The 23,572-nt window shown below is 42.4% G+C and overlaps 1 protein-coding gene across 1 annotated transcript in view; it reads right to left on the bottom strand.

The window, feature by feature from the left end:
* The window catches only part of abca2 (ATP-binding cassette, sub-family A (ABC1), member 2), a gene marked incomplete at its 3' end in the record, with an annotated part of 98,757 nt that overhangs the window by 27,618 nt on the left and 47,567 nt on the right, over positions 1-23,572 (bottom strand). The window contains exons 7-20 of the mRNA XM_083979089.1: positions 18,157-18,330; positions 15,565-15,667; positions 13,886-14,000; positions 12,851-13,041; positions 11,266-11,416; positions 10,961-11,165; positions 10,097-10,261; positions 9,002-9,182; positions 7,034-7,246; positions 4,607-4,803; positions 3,518-3,695; positions 2,861-3,047; positions 1,116-1,236; positions 678-968 (exon numbers count right to left, since the gene is read on the bottom strand). Of these exons, the coding sequence (XP_083835215.1) occupies positions 678-968; positions 1,116-1,236; positions 2,861-3,047; positions 3,518-3,695; positions 4,607-4,803; positions 7,034-7,246; positions 9,002-9,182; positions 10,097-10,261; positions 10,961-11,165; positions 11,266-11,416; positions 12,851-13,041; positions 13,886-14,000; positions 15,565-15,667; positions 18,157-18,330 (2,472 nt within the window). The remainder of the gene's footprint in view (positions 1-677; positions 969-1,115; positions 1,237-2,860; positions 3,048-3,517; positions 3,696-4,606; positions 4,804-7,033; positions 7,247-9,001; positions 9,183-10,096; positions 10,262-10,960; positions 11,166-11,265; positions 11,417-12,850; positions 13,042-13,885; positions 14,001-15,564; positions 15,668-18,156; positions 18,331-23,572) is intronic.

Below are 23,572 nucleotides of genomic sequence, written 5' to 3'. Positions count from 1 at the left end.
TCGGTGTTTATTTATCTTTGAAGCTACTTATAGATCGCCTGTTTTGGTGGCAATTATAGCAATTCATCTGAGGGAAAAAAGAAAGGAGGAGGAAAAGTGATTGACAGATTAACTCGGGTCAAAATCACTGCTCCTCCCCGTGGACAAATGAGACACTGCAGCTGATTTTCACACGGGCTGCAGAGGGGCGTTAACAGTCGTGGCTGCGTTCGCTACGTCATCGCGGGGGATTAAATTATCGCCACGGGCCAAGCGGGAGCCCGTCACGGACCCGCCACGGACCCATCACGGTCCCACAGAGGTCCCGACAGGGACCAGGGGGAACTTCAAGGTGGCTACATCTGTATACTGTAAAACACAGGGAAAATAGTGGGGGAATTAAGCGAGAGTTACTCTGTACTTCTGTGGAATTAGGCACAACGTAGGTGAAAGTGAGCGCTAGGTACGCGCTAAGATGCAGGCCGTATTATGTAGTGTTACCGGAAGTTGATTATATAAAGGTGCAGTCACATCTCTGCACTGCAGTTTTTTTTTATCATTTTCAATTCTCCTTCACATCCTTTCTTAACCTCATGATATATCACATAACCCCAGGGTAGGAGAAGTGGCTAGGAAAGAGGGTGGGTTGCATGCCATGAAGTGTCTGACAGAGCACAGCTGAAATCTTGCTGTCTTACCCCTTAAGCTGGCGGAGTCAGACTCTTGGCCATTGTCAAAAAGTGGACAGTAATCTCCATAGAAATCTGCATAGAGCCCCCCTTCGTCCCCTCTCGTAGAACCGATGGATGAAGAGGATTTCAGGGAGGAATGGCTCTGGCTCAGTTTAGCACATGTCACCAGATTACTCAGCTCCACCTCCAGTTTCTCACCCTCCACTGAAGATGCCATCTCACACTGTGTCCCCCACAGGCCTCCAGAACCCACTGAAGATTTCCCCACTGAGCTGCCCCCTGGGGAACCCTTCATGTCTGCAGAGAGATGGGGGGGGGGGGGGGGGGGTCACCACCTTAGCACATTAAATCAGATAGTACACACTGTATAATAAGGACAAAAACGTTGGATGTATGTTGATGGTGGATGTGTCGTACTACCTGGAGGCCCAGGAGAGGTCTCACCAGCATCGCTGTTTTCCAGAGACTGGTCCTCATCTGAAACCTTGAGAAAGACCTCCTCCAGGGTGGTGTCCATCACCCCAAAACTGGTCAGGGCCAGGCTGTCCAGACTCTGCTCTAAAGCCTAAAGACACACGAAACAGAAGAGAGTGACCCAGCTACCCATCTACCTACCCAACCACCAACTTACCATTGTTCATTATATGAAATATAGTTCACTGGACACCTTGATTTTTCCACTTGTCATATATTTGACGTTAAAGCATTTCTGAAATCAAAACAAACAGTAAATAAATAATGGAGATTTATACCTCTGAGGGCCCCTCTACAATAGAAATCAATATTGTTCATAAAGTTCCCACAAATGTGTATCATCATGCAAAGCCTCATCGTGGTCCTGCAGGTAGAAGCGCTGACAAACCAGTCGATCTTCATTGGCTACTACTGACAGCAACATACTTCCAACTCTACAGAATTGTCCAGTGAATGCTAACAATCAGGGCCCTGGCCAAGCTAACGATCAGGGCCCTAGCCAAATTGGGGTCCTAAGCAGAATTTTATTTGGAGGCCCTCCTCCAGCCAACCTCACCCAATCCCAAATGTAAAATAGTTATAAAATTATTGTATATGCCGTTTAAGTTGACAACCTTTATTAGTAAGAACAAATCAAATAAAAATAGCTTCAAACTAGAATACATAAATAAATCTGAGTCACAAATAGTCATCAATTAAAAAAACAATAATTTCAACAAAAGAGGTTTTCGTTGAAAAAAAAACAACAAAAAAGTAACTTCAACCTGAATGTCCTACAAAAGACTATTAACAGCCTCTTTCAACAATGGAACAATGTGTGCCTTTCATCTTCAGTCCACATCTACACAGAATTATCCTCTCTTCTGTCCCCTGAGTAGCAGCTGAGGTTTTTATGCCACAAAGTGGTTTATAGTTTACATTTTTATTTCAACTTTTTTATTTTTTGTTGTTGTTTAGCTTGGTCCTAATTCATACTGACGTTTGGAGGCCATCTCTCCACCTGTAGCTCTCCAACTGCCTATGTCGGCGCATCTGACCACTAGTCATTGTGGCAACGCGTACTGTCAGATTACTCGTCTATTTTTTTCTCTCCTGCCTCAGGGTGACTCGATGCTCTACACTGTGTGCATTTGCGGAGAACGCATCCCCTCGCGCAAAATGGGGACCCATGGATCATGGTGCCCTACACACTGTGCAGATTCTGTGTGTAGGGAGGGGCAGCCCGGTTATCAGAGGGTCCAGAAATACAGTCTGTACAGTCAAAGGGTTTCCAAAAGGAGGAAATGTATCAGTTACTTCTTAATTTACTTCACTGCTGTAGAGAAAGATAAAATTCACCATTTTCCTTTTCCTTACAAAGCACATATGAATAAAATAATCAATCAACATCATGACTGAGAGCTTCCACTTTGAACTGCAGTTAACCAACGACAGTCTCATACTGTAAATATTTCAGGATGCATGCATCACAAACTTGGGGTGACCAGTCAACTTGTGTGGACAGGGGGCTGGCTAAATCAACCTGAAATCTCACCGGCTCAGAGAGGGCAAATTTACAGATAGCACAGACACTAATACTTGGTTCAGACTCTGCCAGTTGCAAGCTAAAAAACAACATTAACACATAAAAGATGCTAACTGCATGAACCATTCTGATCCGCCTGCTAGTCTCTAGAAACTTTTGACAAGAAACTTTAATGTGTTTATTTATCTACCTGAAAAAGTCTCTCAAAGCAGCCCTTCTTCACAGCCTCAGAGGGGAGCACATATGACAGCTCAGTGTTGGAGTCAGAGATAAGAAGGCAGGAAGCAACAAAATGGCGAATAAACTGGGTGACCCGGGTCTCTGAGCAAGGCGACAGAGAGGAGGAGGGAGACAGTGATGAAGGAGGCTGCAGCTGTCTGCCTTGGCCTGAAGGATGAAGGGAAAACATGCAAAATGATGGATGGATGGATGGATGGATGGATTCAGGGAGAGGTGGAGGACAGTTTGGGTTATTGGAAAAAGCGAAGGATGAAGGAAAAGACAAAGAAAACACATTGATGTCAGTCAAAAACTACAGGCAGAAGTGAGAACTGAGAAAAGGTAAGAGGAAGGTCAACAACCTATTAATTATCATTAATGACTTTTCACAGTCAGGAAACTACAGGCTAATTTATTAACTCGATGGAAACATCATGTATCCTGTTTACATCACCGTTGTTAGCCTGTTACTCATGCTGATATTGACTAATTCTAAATGACAGGAGCTAAGCCTGGGGTTGAAATGGTTCCAAGACATGTCCAGGGACATTTTCTGCTGTCAGTACCACTGTAATGTAACAGCCATTCAGAACTCATACAGAAAACTTGCACACATGTACCCATGAACAAACCTTGCTCTTCACTCTGCTTTTTAACCAGTGTCAGTTTGTATCCGTCTCCATAAGTGCTCTTCAAGAAGAGTGGTGAGCCACAGCATTTCAGTTTCCCATGTGAGATAATGGCAATGCGATCTCCCAGAAGGTCTGCTTCATCCATGTGATGGGTGGACAGCAGAATCGTACGACCTGAGTCAAAGATGGAACACACATTGACACCATATACAAAAGGTGGTTTGCACAATGATTATCAGGCATTTCATGTAGAGTACCGCAGCAATTACCCCTAACACATGGACACAAGTTAGCATTTCAACCTAGTCCCAAGTTCAGTGGGTTTTTTGCATGTTGAGGTTGATAACTCAAATAAGGTCTTCATTTAAATCAAGCATATACTGTATAAAGAGTCACAAATTCTAAAATCAGCGTAGAGCTGCATAGAGTTACTCACAGCCCTTAGGTGGTTGTTTGCAAACTGTAATGGAAATGTTTATGTTTATGACCCTTGATTGAACGAATATGTATGCTCATGAACCTTAGGTGAACCTTGAAGAAAGCACAAGTTACACTTGTCTGCTGTTCATAGGGCAGTATGCAGGTGTCCGATGTGGTTCCTGTTATTTAGTGACGATTACGCTTAAGCAAGCAGTCTCCATATCCCAAACCACGGTGAGACGCCATTCCAAACGTTTACTTTCATGTTTCGGAATGCCGATAAGTTGGTTAAATTTGCTGTCGTACAGCACAGGAATTGACTGCTGCGGTAGTACAGTGGGTAGAGCAGTTACCTGCCACACAGGTGATCGAATCCCGTAAGAGGTACACAGTTGTATGTTTTTTGTGTTTTATATTAGCCCACTGTGCATTATTAGCTGGCCGGGGACACTAACAATTTGTTAGTGTTTATTTCAGTATGCAAAAAAGTCAGACTCCAGGCAGCCTCATCTTTTGAAATTAAGAAAAGCAAGCCAAGGAATACTTTTGGTGATTGGTGAGAGGTATTACCAAAGGATACAGTTACACGATAGTCTTTATAATCAGCATCATCATTTATAATCAGCTGTTGCAGGGACACCCTCGGCTATAGAGCCTCAACTCACCCTGTTTGTACTTGAGGATGAGGTCCCAGATGGCCCTGCGGGCATAGGGGTCTACTCCCGCTGTAGGTTCATCCAGGATGACAGCCCTTGAGCCACCAATGAAGGCGATGGCCACAGACAACTTCCTCTTCATCCCACCAGACAAAGTTTGCACCAAACTGTGACGCTTATTTGATAACTCCAGGTCAACAATCATCCTGGAGACATGGAGCAAGTGTAAAGGGTTAAAAACTAAGTTCATTGGGTCTCATTCATGAAACGTGAGCAGCACGGATTTGTGTGTAAACCCTGAGCAGCGCAAATTTACGTGGATTTCCGCATTCATCAATCTTTTAGTAGTGCTGATTTTTTCGTAGCTACTCACAAAATCTACACCTGCTCCGGACTGTGTGTTGCGCTTGTGTAAATGTAGGAATGCACAGAAATACTGCTTGTCACTGTTGAAAATTACAATTTTAATCCGTATTACTCTCTCTCATGTTCAAAATATGCCGACGCCTTTGAAACACGTAATTTAAACATGACAAACAATTAGAAATATTTGGAGAGAGAGACGTTTTAGGGATCGGACACGCACAAACACGTCAAGGCTCCATCTAATGATGAAAATAATCTGATATAAAACCGGAAAAAAACTTTTTTGTGTTGCAACACGTTCGGTGGGTGCACACTTCACCCTGCGCAGCAGCGCAGTCAGCACCGGTTTGGATGGAGCTGTGACAGACAGCTAGTGCTTCTGTAACAATATAACCTGCCTACAGCTGAGGCTGTGAAGAGACTCCTCCCGCCGCTGCTGTTTTTTTTTCATGTTTGATATCGAACATTTTCATATATCATCATATCGAATATTTCTGGCTTTACTTCTTAAACGGTTCTTTAATAAACCTTATATATATTTATTATTGTTATTATTATTATTATTATTATTATTATTAATTCACTAAATCTGTTTCTTCCCTCCAGCCTTTGATTACCTGTCCCAGTCATACCACTACTAACAGAAGAGAATTAAATATTTTTTCTGGACTCCACTTCACCCAAAATGACTTCGATCCGCAATCTCTCTTTTTTTCTCTCTCTCCCTCTTTCCTCGTTTGCGTCATGGCCGCAGGTGAGCAGGAGGCACCTACCTCCTAATATGGTGGTCAGGATCTCCTTATATGGCTATTCATGTATGGAGATCTATGCTAATTGCTGATCACCAGGGGCAGTTGTTAGTTTACGATGGGCTGGGATTCATCATCTTACACACGTGTTTACGATCAAATCTGAGTTTCCCGCACCGTTCATGAATCCGGAGTAGAGTTTTAGTAACGTGAGCTTTTATGTGCAAATCTACACACAGATTTACTCACGTTTCATGAATGAGACCCATTGAGTGTAGAGGTTAAAAAAGATGTTAAAAATACATTGAATTCATAGAAAGAAATTATTAAAAACAGTATACTGTAGACAGAAAATAAAGTAGTTGTACAGTTCATTATGTCTAAAAAAAAAAGAAAAAAAAAAGTGTATTTGTGCATTTAAAATTGTGTTGGAAATGATTTAACAAAAAATAAAACTAGACACCCCTATAAATATGTTTTTTCAAATTCATTTTATTGTGCAAATAATGGGATTTCAGTGCTCATTTTATTGTACTGTTGTTGTTTTTGGTGTTAGCGCGATACCCTCACATGACCCCTTGCCTTACAGCTTGGTCGCACTGGACGCGGAACCGAAGCGCAGCGCCCTGGAGCAGAGGCAGTTTCAGATCGGCGCACATGTTAACCGGTCTGCCTGGTCGCACATCTCGCGCTGTGGAGCGCTGTGCGCGCGCCTGCAGCGCTTCAGATCGGTTAATTTCTATTTTTCACGCGAGCCGCGCACGCCGAGGGCGCCATCTGTCAAGCTGGATAGACCGAATCGTACCAGACAGGAAGTCGGGCACAGAAAAGGCGAGAGAATCCGGTCAATTTTCAAAATAAAATAATTAAATGATGATTAACTAAGTTGTTGCTTGTCCGTCTATACATATTTGACCGTTGCGTCTGCACATGAGACACACACACACACACACACATGTTTAAAATGACGTGTGTGTGGAAAACCGAGTGAACGACTGCAGTCGATGTCTGACCGGCGCGGAGAGAGGAGGAGAAGTACGCTCCTAGTGCGACCACCCAAGCGCCCGAGAAGCCGCGCGCAGTGCGCGCGCCCAGCTTCCGCAGTCCTGCTAAACAGAAGCCGATGTCGTTCTGCCTCTTTGTATTTACATACAGGTGGGTTTAACTTCTTCTAGAGTACACTTGAAGGTCTTTAATTAGGCAAGGCAATTATACAAGATCTAGAATATAATATCATGGTTGTTTGTTGTTATCTTAGTTATTTGTTTTCATCCCCACAATTTGTAATGCTGTTATATTTGACCAACAGATAATTACTGACTTGTCCATCTCCTTGCGTATGTCTTCTTCATCTATGCCTTTGAGTCTGGAGTAGAACCACAGGTGCTCCTCCACGCTCAGCTTGTCAAACAGGACATTGTGCTGCGGACACATGCCCAGGTTCTGACGAATACGCTCCATCTCTGTGCGGATATCATGACCATATATGGTGGCAGAGCCAGAGGTGGGTGGGAATAAGCCTGTCAGGATGGACCTGTGTTGGCAGTCAGCAGAAGTAAAATCAGTCATCAAACACTTCAAGTAGTGTCTGTATGTTGTAAACATCAGTGTCTCTAATGCATTTTTTCTGATGCTTTTTCATATAGTTAGTAAAATGATGATTGATAACCCTATTCTTGGTTTGTAAACATTACAGCATACATGTCTAAGTCAGAAATCCAATTTCCTTCATTGTGAATGCATTGTCGATAAGAAGAATTTAGAAATCCAGGAAAACTGATAAAGCTGGGCTTGACCTAGCCTGATCAGTGCATCTTGGTTAAATCTGTTGCACGTTTGCTAGCCAGGATGACAGGGTGCAGGCATGTCAAGCCAGGTCTAAGTAATTCAGATAAGTGCGTGTCCATAATCCATCTTAAAGAGGAACTAAACCCCCAAACCACTTTTTTCTGCTGAAAACAAATATATTTGGGTATAAGGTAGTGTTGTCAGTTGATTCTGGTCCAACTTTTGACATTTTAGTCAAAATATTTCAATTTGGTGTATTTTGTAGTAAAAATGTAGAGTGACTGCCCTCTATGGGTTGAAACACGGCTATTACAATCGAATTTTTCTATTGGCTGAGATGGAGGCAGATGACGTTTTGGAGGCAGCTTTCGTCATCGGCCACCAGCTCCCTGACCAATCAGCACCGGCTGCTGCCTGCCGCTAACGGTTGCTAGGCACTCTAGCTGCTCTGCTGCGGCTAACGGCTGCTAACAGCTGCCTGAACGGGAATCGTTAGTGCGGCCGCCGCCGGCGCTAACGAGCCGGCGGATCAGCTGTAGATGCTGTGTCACGGCTCTGGCGTCCTCTCCTAGTAGTGTCCGCCCTACTAGTGCTGTTAGAGTCGCTCGTTAGTAGCTCGTTAGCGCTAGCAGAAGTGTCGATGTGTGTTTATTACTTTTTTTTCTCTTTTGTGTGATTTTGCGGGTGTGAATGGGGCGCAAGGGGGAGGGGGGATCGGAGAGTGCTCCTGGAGCCCCGCCCATAATCAAGGCATTTTTTGAATTTCAAGCTTAGAGCACGTCATCCAAAACTGAGGGGTTTAGTTCCCCTTTAAATAGGCCACATAATTGACCACAAATTCACTGAAGCAGCAAGTAACAGTTACTCACTTCACAAACCAAGCTTCATATCCACTACGACCAGTGATGGCCGGTATAAATGGGCTAGCAGGGATAAGGGATAAGCCTTCCCTGCATTATACAATAAAGATGAGAAAGTTATTGTCTAAATAGTATACAAAAGATTGTTAGAAGTTTTAGTGAAACCTGAAGTGGCAACACACCAATTAGTTACAAGAAAAACACAGGATATCGCTAATGGGCTAATTTTCTCAACTGTTGAGTGACTAATTAATCTCCACCCGCAACTCATCCTGATCTACTTTTGTTGTACATGATGTACAGCTGTCGATACGAGTGGAGTTTCTTTAATTGCTTTCTTTAAGTGTTCTCACACTACTCGAACAACCATCGACCGATTCACGGATCACTTCCATGTTGATCCGTGAAGAGCGATCTGAACAGATCACGGATCAACAATGATTCATTGCACCACTAGACTTTAAAGAACTAAAACAATCACAGCTCTGTCAGTTCACAATCTGCATTAAACTTTCTAGGTCACTTTGTGTGTATGTGTGTCCTTCATCAGAAGGCATTAAGTGCTACAGCAAGTGCTACAGCAGAGGATACTAGATTCAGTAGCACACACATGCACAAACATACACACTAGCCCCACTCACATGGTTGTAGTTTTGCCAGCACCATTATGGCCCAGGAAGGAGACCACCTGGTTTTCATGGAGGTTAAGGCTTAGTTTGTTGAGGGCCAGTTTGCTGCCGGTTTTGTACACCTTGGTCAGTTTGTCTATACACACCACCAGTGGCAGGTGGCTCGGCTCTTCTTCTATGCCTCGCATCCCTTCTGGAGTGACAAGGAGAAAAGGAGAAGTTGTTATTCTTAAACTACTTTTTGTCCTAATTGTCTCTTACTTGATGATGTTGTGGTCATATACATACTGGCCTTAAAACATCTTAATTAAAATCTAACTTTAGAAGCCATCCAAGGTTTTTGCTGTTGATTTTTTCATATAAAGCTCTTCAATGCTGAGCACAGACTAACACAAACTAAATAGTGAGTCTGAGTTGGTGTGGGTGTATAGAACATGAGCACTTAAAGGTAGGGCTGGAGATCCTATTCATTTTTTGAAACCCTCTTCACACTCCGAATGAAACCAATGAATTGAATGCTTTTCACTAAAATGAATAGTCAGTCACCTGTGGGACAGGCAATCCTGTAAAAACAGCATCCAATTATCTTGCACACCACGTTCAAGTCAATTGAATCATGATGTGTCAATCAAGTTTCCATCTCTGTCGCTCTCTCCCTCCTCTGGGCGTACTGCTCTTCTTGCACTAATTGCGTGGATGCTGAGAGTCTTCACAGAGTTACGACCGTGGAAGACAACGCCAGTAATCCAATGTACCACAGTGAAGTCTGGTAGGTGGCAATGTAACTCTAAGCTTGATGCTGGGTGGTTTATTATGATGTTAGGTGTTTTCTTTCACGTGAATGAGACAGTTAGTGATGCTGCACAGTGACATGTGACAATATCACGGAAAGCTGTGTTGCTCACATTGGGATTACATTGGGTCACGCTGAGAGCGCGATACCTTCGTGCTTCACCTTGATGTTAACCCAATGCTGAACAAGTGTTGCGTGTTCTTGTGCTCTGGAGGCCTGACTTCGGAGAGCCTGCTTCGAATGTGACCTGCTAGAACAATTTTTCATGAATCTCCAACTCTACCTTTAAGCTCCAAATTAATATTTGTCCATACCAGATCTCCGCTGGTCCATCGCACAAGCCTGATCCTCCTCCATCACACTCAGCCTGGTAGTCCTACCTCCACCCCATGGCCAATCCCAGGTCTCAGCACGCCCACTTCCTGACCAATAAGACCTCTGCAGGGGGAAGTACCACGGTCGAGGTAGCCCGTACATTCCTGTAAGTGAGGGAAAACACTGATCTATACTGCCTGAAAGACATGAGAGGGGACTGAGAGGTTAAAGGGATAGTTCAACATTTTGGCAAATTGGCCCATTGCCATAATCGCTATAGCCATAGCAGTAGGTTTGTTACCTTTATTTGTCGGGGTAAGCTATTTTTAGAACAACGGCGCGCAGCCGCGAGCTGCTCAGAGCTACACTACAGAGGCTAATGGGATTTCTTGGTTTCCCTCATCAAACTCATCAAATACACAATCCAAAATCTCCAAAACACTCTGGTGGACAAATTGTGACCTGCACATTCACCGCGCTATGAGATAATAATGGAACGGTAAATAGTACAGAGACTGCTTGCTGAAAAACTGTCCCTGAAGGCAATGCGCATCAGCGGTTTTGCATGAATTTACCTCTAAAACGACTCCATCTCATAACGTTCCGTTATTATCTCATAGCGTGGTGAATGTGCCGGTCACAACTTGTCCACGACAGTGTTTTGGAGTTGTCAGATTGTGTATTTGATGAGTTTGATGAGGGAAACCAAGAAATCCCATTAGCCTCTGTAGTGTAGCTCTGACCAGTCTAAAAATAGCTTACACCGACAAATAAAGGTAACAAACATACTGCTATGACTATAGCGATTATGGCAATGGGCCAATTTGCCAAAATGCTGAACTATCCCTTTAATGATTTCATACCTGGATGCACAGCCTCTATGTACCAGGTGAGAACACCATACACACTGGCATCAATGATGAGCATCATCATGGATAGGCCCAGGTTAAAGTCATCACCTTCTACTGGTGACTGGGTTATGGTCCGCCACTGAATGCCAACGCCTGCTACCTCATACAGTGCAAAATACTTGGAGCCAAGGCCGAAGGCTGTGGTGGACATCAGAGACTGAGGACACACAGGTGAAGCAAGATTTTGACATTGGTTATTGAAATAATACTTTACAGTGATAATGTGAGAAGTTGGGGAAAAAGAGAGATGGCCTTACAGCGATGCACTTCTCAAAGGCAGTGATCTTATCATGGGCCACCTCCTCCCTAATGGCCACATACATGTAGGGCACATAGCTGAGAAAGTAGATGATTCCACCACAGGCTGAGGCCAGCTTGGCCTTGGAGTAGATCACTGACACCAAAAAACTGGAAAACAAGTTACATTTATTTTCATGTAGTTTCCTGAAATGTTGTGTATTCCAGGGGTGAAACTCAAAAGAGATTTGACAATGAAAAAAATGGTTTATGTTCTTAGCCAGAATTATATCGGTGAATGTCTTACTGAAAGGCATTATAAAATTGGCAATAACCCAAAACATAGCACAGCAAACTGAACCATGAATGTTGTGTTTGTTCCACACCGGTGTTTGATGGAGTGTGAATGTTATGCAAATAGAGTTTAGTCAAATAGACTCAATAGAGTATAGTCCAGTTTTGTTGAAGTAGGGTTGTATGAGACTTTCCCCCAGTTAGCCATATGTTATGTTTTTAACCCTCTCTCTGTCCGAACCGTAGTTGGGAGCTGGTTATAATGTTTTGACTCGGCCAAAGTGTGGGAAGGAAGGAGGACGAAGTTGTGCCGTTTGTGCAAAACCGCACATTTAATTCCTTACTTTAGCAAAGGCAGAACACAAACTCTGTCTGGACACTGCTGCGGACTAGACACTTGGGCATTAACAGGACCTCTTTTTATGTATGTCTGTCACTGTAGATGTCTACTTTTCTTTTTTCTGTTTACCTTCCTGCACCACTACGTCACACACGCGCGCCGGGCCACGGTCTTAAAGGGACAGGGCTGGCTGGTGACACATACCAGCGTATAAATTATTTATAGCGCATCAACATCAGTGCAGCACATTGTGCAGCCTGCCTGTGCAGAGGAATAATGAGCGAGTTAGAAACCCCGTGGACGCCCAGCCGCTCTACTCCTCTCCCAGACTTCAGCACCTGTCCTGGGCTACACTGTGTGGGCTCCACCATCCTTTTTTTTTTTTTTTTTGAGGGAATGAAGTAACTAATAATAATGCAATGTAGGGTAATTAAATACGTGTACAAGTAATCAGAACAGTAAATTGTTTACGCTACTTTTAAAAGGAGTAATAAGTAATTTAAACGAGGAGCAGAGGGGAGACAGCTCTCCATTCTGAAACACCTCCATTCTGACACTGCTGTTCCGAAAGCCCCCCACTCCGAAACACCGCTGTTCTGAACTCCTCCCTGCAGCTGTCCATGGTGCTGAACCAGGTGACACACCGGTTTACCGGTTTACCCTTTTCAATTTGTTTAAGGTTATTTGTTTGTGTTTAGGTAGGTTATATTTGCATAGAATATTTTTTGGCAACCAGAAAAACAATGTTTGATCCGGCATTTATTTGGGTTGGGCGTTTAATCTAAAAATATTTTGCTACACCCGGCGGATAATTGGGAGTCGGACATTATTTGAAGTTTTACGGTATGCTATATGACCACAATGTTTTATTGTCTGAGTTGTAACAGTCTCAACTGTTGAGCCCTGGGAACAGATGTATTTTGAGTGTAGGCTGTATGTTAAGTAAGTACTGTAGAGCTAGGAGATCTCACCAGAACATGATGGTGGCTACAGCATAGATGGTGAGGAAGAGCCAGATGATGAAAGGATTGCTGTGCAGCAGCACCCGCCCATACTTCAAGATGGCTGTCAAAGCAGTGACCGAGATCGACAGCTGGACAAAGCCGGTGATGAACCACGCCACCCAGTGGACTGCATTGTTCAGACCCATCATCTTCATCACCTGAGAAAACAGCATAAATGTTACAGCTTACATTTGTCACTTAAAATTATTTTGGCTCATATCATTTTTTTGGTAAACCAAACTTAATGGGTCTGTTTCATGAAACTTGAGCAGCACAAATTTGTGTGTAAACTTTGTGCAGACAGAAATTTACATGGATTTCCACATTCATCAATCTTTTGGTAGCGCCGATCTTTTCGTAGCTACTCACAAAATCTACACCTGCTCCTATCCACAAGTTTCCGAACGTCATCTATGGGCAAACCCGGAAGTCGGTTTTGCCGGTTTGGTGGAATTGTACGGTTACGTTTCCATGGTTTTCAGTTGTTGTCATAGTTGCGGTAAACGAATGGATCTATTAACGCTGGCTTTTAACACCGATGTCAATTTGTGTGATATCCACTGTTAAAAGCTGCTGTGATGATCCATGCGTTTTACAGATTTTCATTGGAAAAAAATAAAATAAAATACATGCATTTACCGCGACTACTGAAACCATGGAAACGTAAACATAAAATTCCACCGGAAGAGCAAAACCGGCAAAACAGGCTACGTTTTTGACGTTCGGAAAAAGGTGGATACACTGGAAGGTTATGTAGCATAGAAATGTAAGATGTCTCAGGCTAAACAGACAACTTGTCATGGCACACTTTCACTGTTGGTTTTAGTCTGCATATGAAATATTGTTTACAAACAGAAAAAGAAAGAATATTGCCAGTATTAGTACCAGTATTGGCAACAATACTATACATTACACAAGCTCTGCTCATTGACAAAATACCAAACACCAGGCAAATCAAGGCTGTGCCCCCAGACTGATCACAGACATGCATCACAGGCTAACCTCTTTGAGTCGGTGCTCCTTCTCAGCCACAATGTGCTGAATCATCATGGCTACTGAGTAAACCCAGGAGATCACCATGCACAGAGGCATCATGTGCTCAATCACAAACAGAAAACTGAAAGAAACAACACAGGGTATAATCTTTTAAACAATACTAATTAAAATGCACAGGATCCTCACAATTTCCAATATACACAAATGTGTGACACCCCCATATATTAAAGGTAGAGTCTGGTCAGGTAGAGTCAGTCCAAGTGAAGCGCTGGAACGGCGGGTCGATACCTGCCCGTATGGTGGGGTTGGGGGTTGTGACCATGAGTTTCGCTTTACCGCGGACTGCTGTCATGCATGTGTGTGTGTGTGTGAGAGAGAGAGAACGCCAATAACAGAGAAAGAGCACTATGCGGCGGTCAATGAACGGAACGATATTGCGTTGGTCGAGCCAAAAGCGGGCCGCATTTTATAACTCTCTGAATGACTCTTATTGTGGATTTATTACTGTATAGTTTGTGTTTTGCCCTGGGATGACAGACTTCCATAGATGTGCATTTTCGAGAGGTAAGTTAGTTAGTTAAGTTAAGTTAATTGTTGTCATTGCATAAAAACATATACAACAAAAAAAAAAACATAAGTTACATAAAAAAACAATATCAACCACAGCACGTGTTTATGTGCGTGTGTGCATATTCTGGTTGGGGTTCGAGGGAGGGGGGTTAGGAGTTGAGCAAGAGATCCACAGCCCTTAAAGCAGAAGTTAAGCGATCCGGTCGTTTTGGCTAACTTCTTGTCAGCTGATGGAGTTAGCAGTCCCCGCCCTCGTCCCTACGTCACCACATTCACGCACATCCCTTGGCTGCACACACAGAGAGGACCGCCCCTTTATGCCGTTCTCTCTCCTTATTGGATAACGGTTGTAGGATACAAGGAAAGTTATTGTTGCAAGTTTGCTACCAGCCAGCCTGTTATTAGCCAATTTCCATACTGTATACCCATTTCTCAACATTATTCTTATTTCAAACCATACAATTAATTAATAAACAATAAATCCCTGGAATATGGGTGAAATTTGCCTGCTGACACAAAAAAATGATTGTAACAATTGCAAAGAACAAAAGCTTGTGCTCATATTACTTAAAATGATTCGGAAGTTACACCTTAAGTTCCGCGAATTACCCAGTAAGTAGCCGCGAGTTGTGTGGTAAGACTGGAGAAAGTTGGTGGGAAATGACCTGGAGTTACACTGGAAGTCCGGGCAAAGTAGGACGTAATTGAACGGGAGTTACACTCTTAAGACGCAGCCTAGTTATACTGTAAAACACAGGGAAAATAGTGGGGGACGTGAGCAGGAGTTACTCTGTACTTCTGTGGAAGTTGGTGTAAAGTAGGACATACTAGGGAGTTACGCGGTAAGACGCAGCTTAGTTATACTGTAAGGCACAGGGAAAATAGTGGGTTAGGGTTAGGGTTAGATTTCATATTTTGAGCAAAAACCTCCAGACTCTACCTTTAAGTAGAAGTATTCTGCATTCCAAAATGGTTTTGGAATGCACAGCCTTTTAAACTGTAGATTATTTCTTAGGATAAACACTTAACTACCTCATGATTTCATTAGAACTTAACAGAGCACAAAAGACAAAACATGAGAGATGCCACTTTTAAATGGAAAACCCATTTCTTACTCGTCTCTTGTGTAACATGGGTACGGGAACATTTGAACGTAGTTGCCGGGCTCAACCACATCATGGCCCACAAATGTGTTGATGATGGCTCTCTCGATCATATCTGGAGGTGATAGAGATAGGGAGAGAGACATACATAGGCAGATACTTTATAATCCACATTTGAAAACTTGTCTTAAATGCCAACTATGCCACAAATCCTTAAAACAGAAGAAACACCACATTGTGCACCATTAACCCTCAGATCCTGTTGGCACATTTTTTGTACCATCTGATTTTTCATTTGGCTGTCATTTTGGCTGTGATCATGCTATAATGTTCGTAGGTTGCAGAGAGGTGGCTTTTGCAAGGTACACCATGCTCCTAAAAGATCTCCTGTCTGCACCTTATAGTTCTCTGTTTATCGCGTTGGGACCTCTTCTCCTGATATGGACAAAAAATGTCCCCATAGAGATCCATTGAAAATCGCAAAAACCCACACGTTTTCACCTGGGGGTTATGTTGTCCTAGAAAAATATTTTTTATATTTTCATGGTTTAATTCACATCAGGGGAAGTCAAAGTATAGGTTTATGGGTGATTTTTGAAATATCACTTCATATTACCGCGAGGACGCGGCTCCGAAGTCCGGGGCATTCTCTCCGGCCGGCCCCGCCATATGAGTCTGCTGCCGGGGTGAAGCTACTCGCGCTGCCCCGGGGGACTCACCGCCCCCCCAGCTGCAGCTGGTCCGTGCTGGGGGGGATCGAGCTGAGGGATTACATCCGCCTGATGATGCAGGAAGTGATTTGGTCTCTGATTTTCACCAGATTTAACTTTTTATCAAAATTTGCCCAGCTGATCCATTTTTTCTCATTTTCTTAGTCCAAAGTTTGCGCTGCAATAATCGAATACGTGGACGCGCGTGCCCGATGATGCGCGTGCATTCGTGTGTGGGGGGGTCCGTGTGGGTGTCCTGGTGCAGTGGGACTTGACTGGAGTTGAAATATTATCATCATCTGCAAGCAGCAGCTGTAAAACCAGAACCAGTCCCAGAAGCTCCAGGCCCGGAGAACCAGAGAGGGGGCCCTGCCAGAGCGCTCCCCAGGAATGGTGCATCGCCGCCCGGGTAAAATACGTGAGGGAGAGGGCTGGATGATTTGACGCTTTTTTCAAAACTCAGATCTAAAATATCAGATTATACCACTTTCCCTTGGTCGATTGAGGTCCAGTAAAAAGTATGATGGTCTTTTAACTCTCCTCTAGCCATGTGTGTATTATGATGTCATGTTTTTTACACAGAAAGTCACGTGATCATGCCTTTTAGCCGACATGTCACAAAACAGTAAAACGGTAAAATGAAAAAAAAGCTCCAGCAAACTTTAAGCAAACAAATCAATGTTGGCCCTATTCAAAGGCAGACATATGACTGTTCTCATAATAGTTGGAGTAAATAAAATTATTTTTAAAATATTTATTTTATTGCAGTTTTTCAACATTTTTATGACGAATATTAGCGGTCCCTCACTAAAACAGGCCATGGAAGGGTTAAATTATACAAAATATTGATGAAATTACACATCATTCATTAGAAGACAACTAACCCTAAGCAACAAAAAAAAAATATTGTAATACCTATTTTTACTTTGACGTGGTGTGTGTTTGAAAAATGGTACATTTTTTGTACCATATCAGGACAACGTTAGTGATATTTAACAGGATCTGAGGGTTAAAACATTACTGGCCTCTCTAAGAAAAACATTTCTCCAGTCCAGTTATTTAGCTGCACATGTTCTGATGAGGACCAGAAAGAGAGCACACATTACACTCATTTTAATATTATCTATTGTGCATCATTAATGCATTATGTTTATGGTCTGGAAAATTATAACGAGATTGCATCAAGTGCTCCGTGTTGCATTGCTAATGATGGCTACTATGTTCACATACTGAAAATAGTATATCTGATGGTCAAACAGGCGCAGTAATCCCTGTGAAGAAACCATTTCAGAAAACCTGTACGTTTTCATGCAGGTATGTGAGGTTGCACTGTGTTTTGTTATTTTTTCCCCCAATGCGAGTTGTGTTGTAATTCTACAAATGTAAATTATTGATGGGAATGTGATGGATATTGTTTTATTCAGATTTTTTTTTATTATTGATTTTTTTTTCTAATTGAATGCATGTTATTTCTGTGTGTTCTCGCCTTTTTTCTTTGGATTCAATGGGAGAAGGTGCAGTAATCCTTGTGAAGAAACCCTTTGGGCAATAATTAGTTTGGTGCAAATCCCAAATATATGTTGTAGAGCCATCAAAAAGTGATATTTCCATAATATGTTCTCTTTAAATAAAGGGCCTAGTTTACAGGTCACATATGACCTGGCTCTGACCTAAGCAGGTGTATTTTCACAAGTGCACCCACTTCACAGTGTTCACTAGGCAATTTACCTAAAAAAAAACAAAAAAAAAAAACAAATCTTTGTTTTAGGGAAAGAAAGCTAAACAGTTAACTTGACATCACTGTCTGGTTCCCTGTGGATACATTACCATGGAAATGATAACTCACACACTAAAGTCTCACATTATTAGGAACCATTGGTTTTCAATCACATACCTTGGATCCAAACAAAACCATACAGGAAGTAGAATTTTCCTCCAGTGTTGGGCCCAGGACGCCAGTAGGCCCGTCTGATTTCATTGGTCTTCTCTGTAAAGCTGGAGTTCTGTCTAATTTTGTACAGAACATGGGGTGGCAGGGAGCCATCTTTGTTAGTCTGGAAAATCACACCTGAAAAGAAAAAGAGCATGTATCACAAAAACTTACATCAAAATTACATTCATTCCCATTGTCAGTGGGAGCTGGTCACCCTTTTTTGCCAGTGCATACAAGTTTCAGTCTTTTGTACCAATATTTGATGGGCCATGATAAAAAGCCCAATGGGCTGTCAGTGATGCAGGAACAGGAAACAAAGGCAGACTCAGTTGGAGACACAAATGGTGAAGTAACACAAGATATTTATGACTTACTAGAAAAACAAACGGCATGAACACAGGGAGCAACGCAGACGATCCAACAGAGGACAATGGAGGACCGCATTATAACCAAACTTTCCGACCAACTCTCTACTGACCATCAGGGGTGGATTGACCATAGGGAGTACCGGGAATTTTCCCGGTGGGCTGGTCAATAATGGGCCGGCAGTGGCTGCCGTTTTTTTTTTTTTTTGCTGCAGCCCAGGGAGAGAGACATGCACCGGCCCACAGAGCTCAGCTGCAGCCCACAGAAACATTAGAGGCCCTCTCAGCAGGTGTCGCAGGCGGAAAGTGAAAGTGAGGCTCCCACTGCCACGGTGGTACAGGAGGTGTCAGGGCCCGTAAAGTTTGACATGTTGTTTTGTGTTTCCTGTTTGTCTTTTATTTTCTCTCCCTGCATGTATTCCTCATTTCCTGTCTAGTTCTCCCTTGATTACTGATTGGCAGCACCTGTGTCTCATCCCTCTTGTGCTTGAATACCCCTCTCTCCCCATGTGTCTTTGTCAGTTCGTCTGCATCAGTGACTGTAGTGTTCCGGCCCTGTTCCTCGTGGATTTTCCATAGTAGTATTCAGTGTTCCCTGTTTTTGGTATCTGACCCTCGCCTGTTTTCTCGACCTGCCTCTGCCTCGGGTTTTTGTACCGTAGCCCTGTGGACTGACTTCCCGTGTATCGACTCTTTGCCTGGTAATAAACTCCTTCTATTGAACCCGTTCGTCTCAGATCTGCTCTGTGGGTCCCGTCCTGTTCGTCTGGTCCTGACAGGAGGAGGAGGAGGAGATTGATAGCAGGTGTGTGGTAGCTGGCATGATCTGATATCACCAAGTAATTAACAGCCCAGGAGCGCTGTTATAACCAACCGGTTAGGATTAGGGTTAGTCCTGGGCTATTGTTTACTTGGTGATATCAGATCGTGCGTGGTAGCTAACATGTTATGGATAAACACTCATTCACTAAATGTTCAGAACCGTTGTCTATGAACTTTACTTGAAATAATAGATCTCTGCATAGTGTGTGGTGTTACAACCAAATCTACGTAGTTATCTAAAGTTTTGGAAAATAATATACTATCCTGATTAATTAATAGTTGCTTTTATTAACCACTATTTTATATTTTCATTAAGGATGCCACACATTTGCAGATCTACAATCCTAAAACTCACATGTTGCAATGTGGTGTGGTTTGAGCATGTAGATCTGCTATTTTCACAATTTTTGACCTATAATTACATCCCCCAAATCAGGTCACCAGAGTTAAAGTGTTTCTATCAATACACTTTCTTCGTGCCCACTGTCCAATTTGTTCAAATATGCTTCACATTTTTTTTTCAGTCAGTGTTTATGGTTTATTGTCCTGTCTTTTTTCTTTTTTTAACACTTTATTCATGGAAATTTTCAGATTAAATTACATCAAATAAGAGACAAGGAGACAATGACCCGTTTCACATTATACAGTTAAAACCAGGGCTGCCCGCGAACGATTATTTTTGGCCCGTTGCCCATGCTCGAATTGTTAATACTTTTACTGAGTCAATATCACTATGGAGTGCCTTTGGTGTCCTCATCAGAATCACTCAGTCATCATGAAAATATAGCAGAATAATGAAACTCTGAGGTCTTATTATAAATGGCCAAACATTTACTCACATATTGGTATAATTATAATTCACTTAAAATATGTTCCCTGTATTTTATACCGTTTTCTTGCATTGGATGTACGTGATTTTGGCATGTCCCACACAGTGCTCTGCTAACTACAGCGTGTGTAATAAGTGCTTAAATGATACTAAATTAAAACTTTTTTTACATGGTTTTATTGTCCACAACAGCCTATTTGAGAAAAACAGTAAGTCTGATCATGTATATTCTATTTTCATAATTATATTGAACATTTTGTGTGCGTCCCTGAAATCGCTGTCCACCCTGTCATTTTGGGGTAACTGCCCCTTTAAGAAACCCTATGATGTTTTCAGTGACATTACTACCATCATTTTGTCTTTCTTCAATGGAGCCTGACACAGTGGCTAGTTGCAAAGTAAGTATTTACACATATATTTCGCATTTGTTCTCGTATTATGTGTGCAGTTGGATGTTGTCAAGCTTAACATGTCCACTCTGTCATAGTGAAATATCAATTAATATAAATACCTTTCAAAAATTTGAAACATATTTGTTAAAAAGTACACAGTCAGCTTGCTAACTGAATCATGTTGCTGACTGAAGGTCCACCATGTGCTCATTTAATGTTAAAATTAGTTTAAAATGTCCACCCTGTCACTGTCCACCCTGTCAGTACAGTACTGTAAACCTCCCATGACAGGGTGGACATGGTTCATGACAGGAAGGACATGTGCATAATTTTGGCCTTATGCTGATAATTTTACACACTACTATACATTTTATAACAGTACATGCTGTACTGTACATAGTAAGAGTGGACAATATGGACTTTTTTGGTGATATTATTACAAATTGTGTTTCAGGCAAAGGCGTCAAGGGGAAAGCATTTGAAGGAGTTCGAAGAGGAAACTGAAAAAACAGCTCGCAAAAGAGAAAACTAAAACTGAGAAATATAAGAAGATTCAATTGTTCAACTGGTTTCCCCCTATATGGGAAAAAGACCTCTGACATTTTTTTTAACATCATTTCTTTTAGATTTATTGCATTTATGAGTGTCCACCCTGTCATGCCCAATGTCCACCCTGTCATTGTCCACCCCGTCATTTTCATGTTTTATTAAAATAAACAAATTATTTTCACAAGTTATTGAAACCTTTTGTGTGATTCTGTTATAAACAAAAGAGGGCCAAATAGAATTGTTTGAAAGTTTGACCAGATATCTTTGTTGTTAGATTTTATTTAGAAAAGAAAGTGCAATTCTCGCAGATTTTATAGAGAAACAAAGAGTTTGCCATAATTTCATTAATATCCAAATACTTTTCCCATTAACTAAAATATAGTGTTGAGAAAGGGACTAAAAAGCTTTCTAAAAATGTATATTTTATAATCACTATGTAATTACAATGTATTTATTCTACTTTGAATGTGTCCATGACAGGGTGGACATATTTCGCTGTTTGCATATACTTTGTTTGCTTTCAGTTTATTTCTAAAAAGTGTGGGAGCTTGACCATCATGCATTTCTAATAGCATAACATCTACTTAATACAATTAATATGAAGTTACATGGAAAAACTCAGCTTTTTTTTTTGGAAATGGGGAAGTCTCAAAGGCACCTTATAGTGATATTGACTCTACTATTATTATGTGCCAGCAGTCGGAATATCTCTTTTAATATTTATTTATTGTTGCACTTCTTCTCCTGACCACTAATTAACATTGTATTACATTGGGGTTAGGGTGGCACTGTTGAGCTCCCGTCAGCTCAAATCCGACCGGCCGTGACCACAGAGTGAGAAGAGGCGGTTAGCAACCAACTAAAAAGAGTGAGAAGATGCTGTGATGGAGCGTGGGAGGCAGTGGCACTGTGATAAGATGAAGTTTTAAAAAAACTTGGGTACATGAGTACTTTTTCACAGAGATCGATTCCGTGGCAGTATGTTTGATTTGTAAGCAGAAAGTCGGTGTTTTTTTGTTTTTTTTAAGTATATTTTTTGGCTTTTTTCACCTTTATTTGAAAGCACATAGTGATATAGACAGGAAAGGGGGAGGCAGAGAGAGGGGGAATGACATGCAGGAAAGGTCTGCCCAGCGCGGGATTCGAGCCGGGGACGCCTGCGTTGAGGACTGTAGCCTCTACATGGGGCGGCCGCTTTAACCACTGCGCCACGCACCGCCCCAGAAAGTCGGTGTTTTAAAAGAATACAATCTTCGTCGCCACCACGAAACGCGGCACTCCTATCAGTTCTCAAAATACACCGGAGAGGAGAGAAAGGTGAAGGCTGGAGACCTGTTAGCAAAGCTAACTGCCCAACAACGCACCCTTCTCCAGCCCTCAACTGAACAGGAGAATGCCACTCGGGCAAGTTATCGTATTTGCTCCCTCATTGTCCGAAGCGGACGACCTTTCGCTCTGGGTGATTTTGTGAAAAAATGTCTGACAGTTGCTGCTGACACAGTGTGCCCAAATCAGACGCAGGCTTTTTCCCACATTAGTTTGTCATGGAACACGGTCACCTGCCGTGTTGAGGATATGGCCGAAGACATTCGGGGCCAAATTGTCCAGAGAGCAGGTCGATTTGCTGCCTTCTCCATCGCATGTGATGAAAGCACCGATATATCGGACTCAGCTCATCTGTTAATCTTCCTGCGAGGAGTGAATGAGGACTTTGAAGTGTGTCAGGAACTCGCGGGCCTTGAAACACTGAAAGGGACAACAAAAGGCACGGATATTTTTATGGCAGTGCAGCGAGTTATGGATAGGAACAGCTTGAAGTGGGAAAAAAAATCAGGTATCACGGGTAATCACAGGTAAAAATCAGGTATCACGACAGACGGAGCCCGCCCCGGCTATGGTCGGTAAGAGAGTAGGTCTCACTGAACTTGTGTCAGACAAAGTCTGCGAGTTTGGTGGGTCGGTGGTTAAAATACCATTGTATTTTACACCAAGAACAATTGTGTGCCAAATCCAAAAAACGTGATGCAAGATGTCGTTGCCATCGTGAATAATATTCCCTCAAAGGCGCTCTCACACCGTCAGTTCAAAGCTCTTCTGGATGAGATGGATGCACAGTACGGAGATGTGCTGTACCACCAGGAGGTCAGGTGGCTGAGCAGAGGAAAACTTTTACGGCATTTTTTTGAACTGCGTGAGGAGATCGGGGCTTTTCAAGTTTCAAGTTTTCTCGTGGACGTTACAGAGCTACTGAATATCCTGAATCTTCAGCTTCAGGGGAAGGACCAGATAATCAGTCAGCTGTATGATCACGTCAGAGCCTTCAAGCAAAAACTCTTGCTCAGCAGACATCTCTCAACAGGTGAGGTCTGATTTCAATACTGTAATGAACAAAAAATAATGAATTAGGCTTGTTATTGATC

Source organism: Trachurus trachurus (genome assembly GCF_905171665.1).
Source record: "Trachurus trachurus genome assembly, chromosome: 9".
NCBI lineage: Eukaryota > Metazoa > Chordata > Actinopteri > Carangiformes > Carangidae > Trachurus > Trachurus trachurus.
Note: the sequence above shows the minus strand (reverse complement) of the source record. Positions and strands in the feature narration are given on the sequence as shown.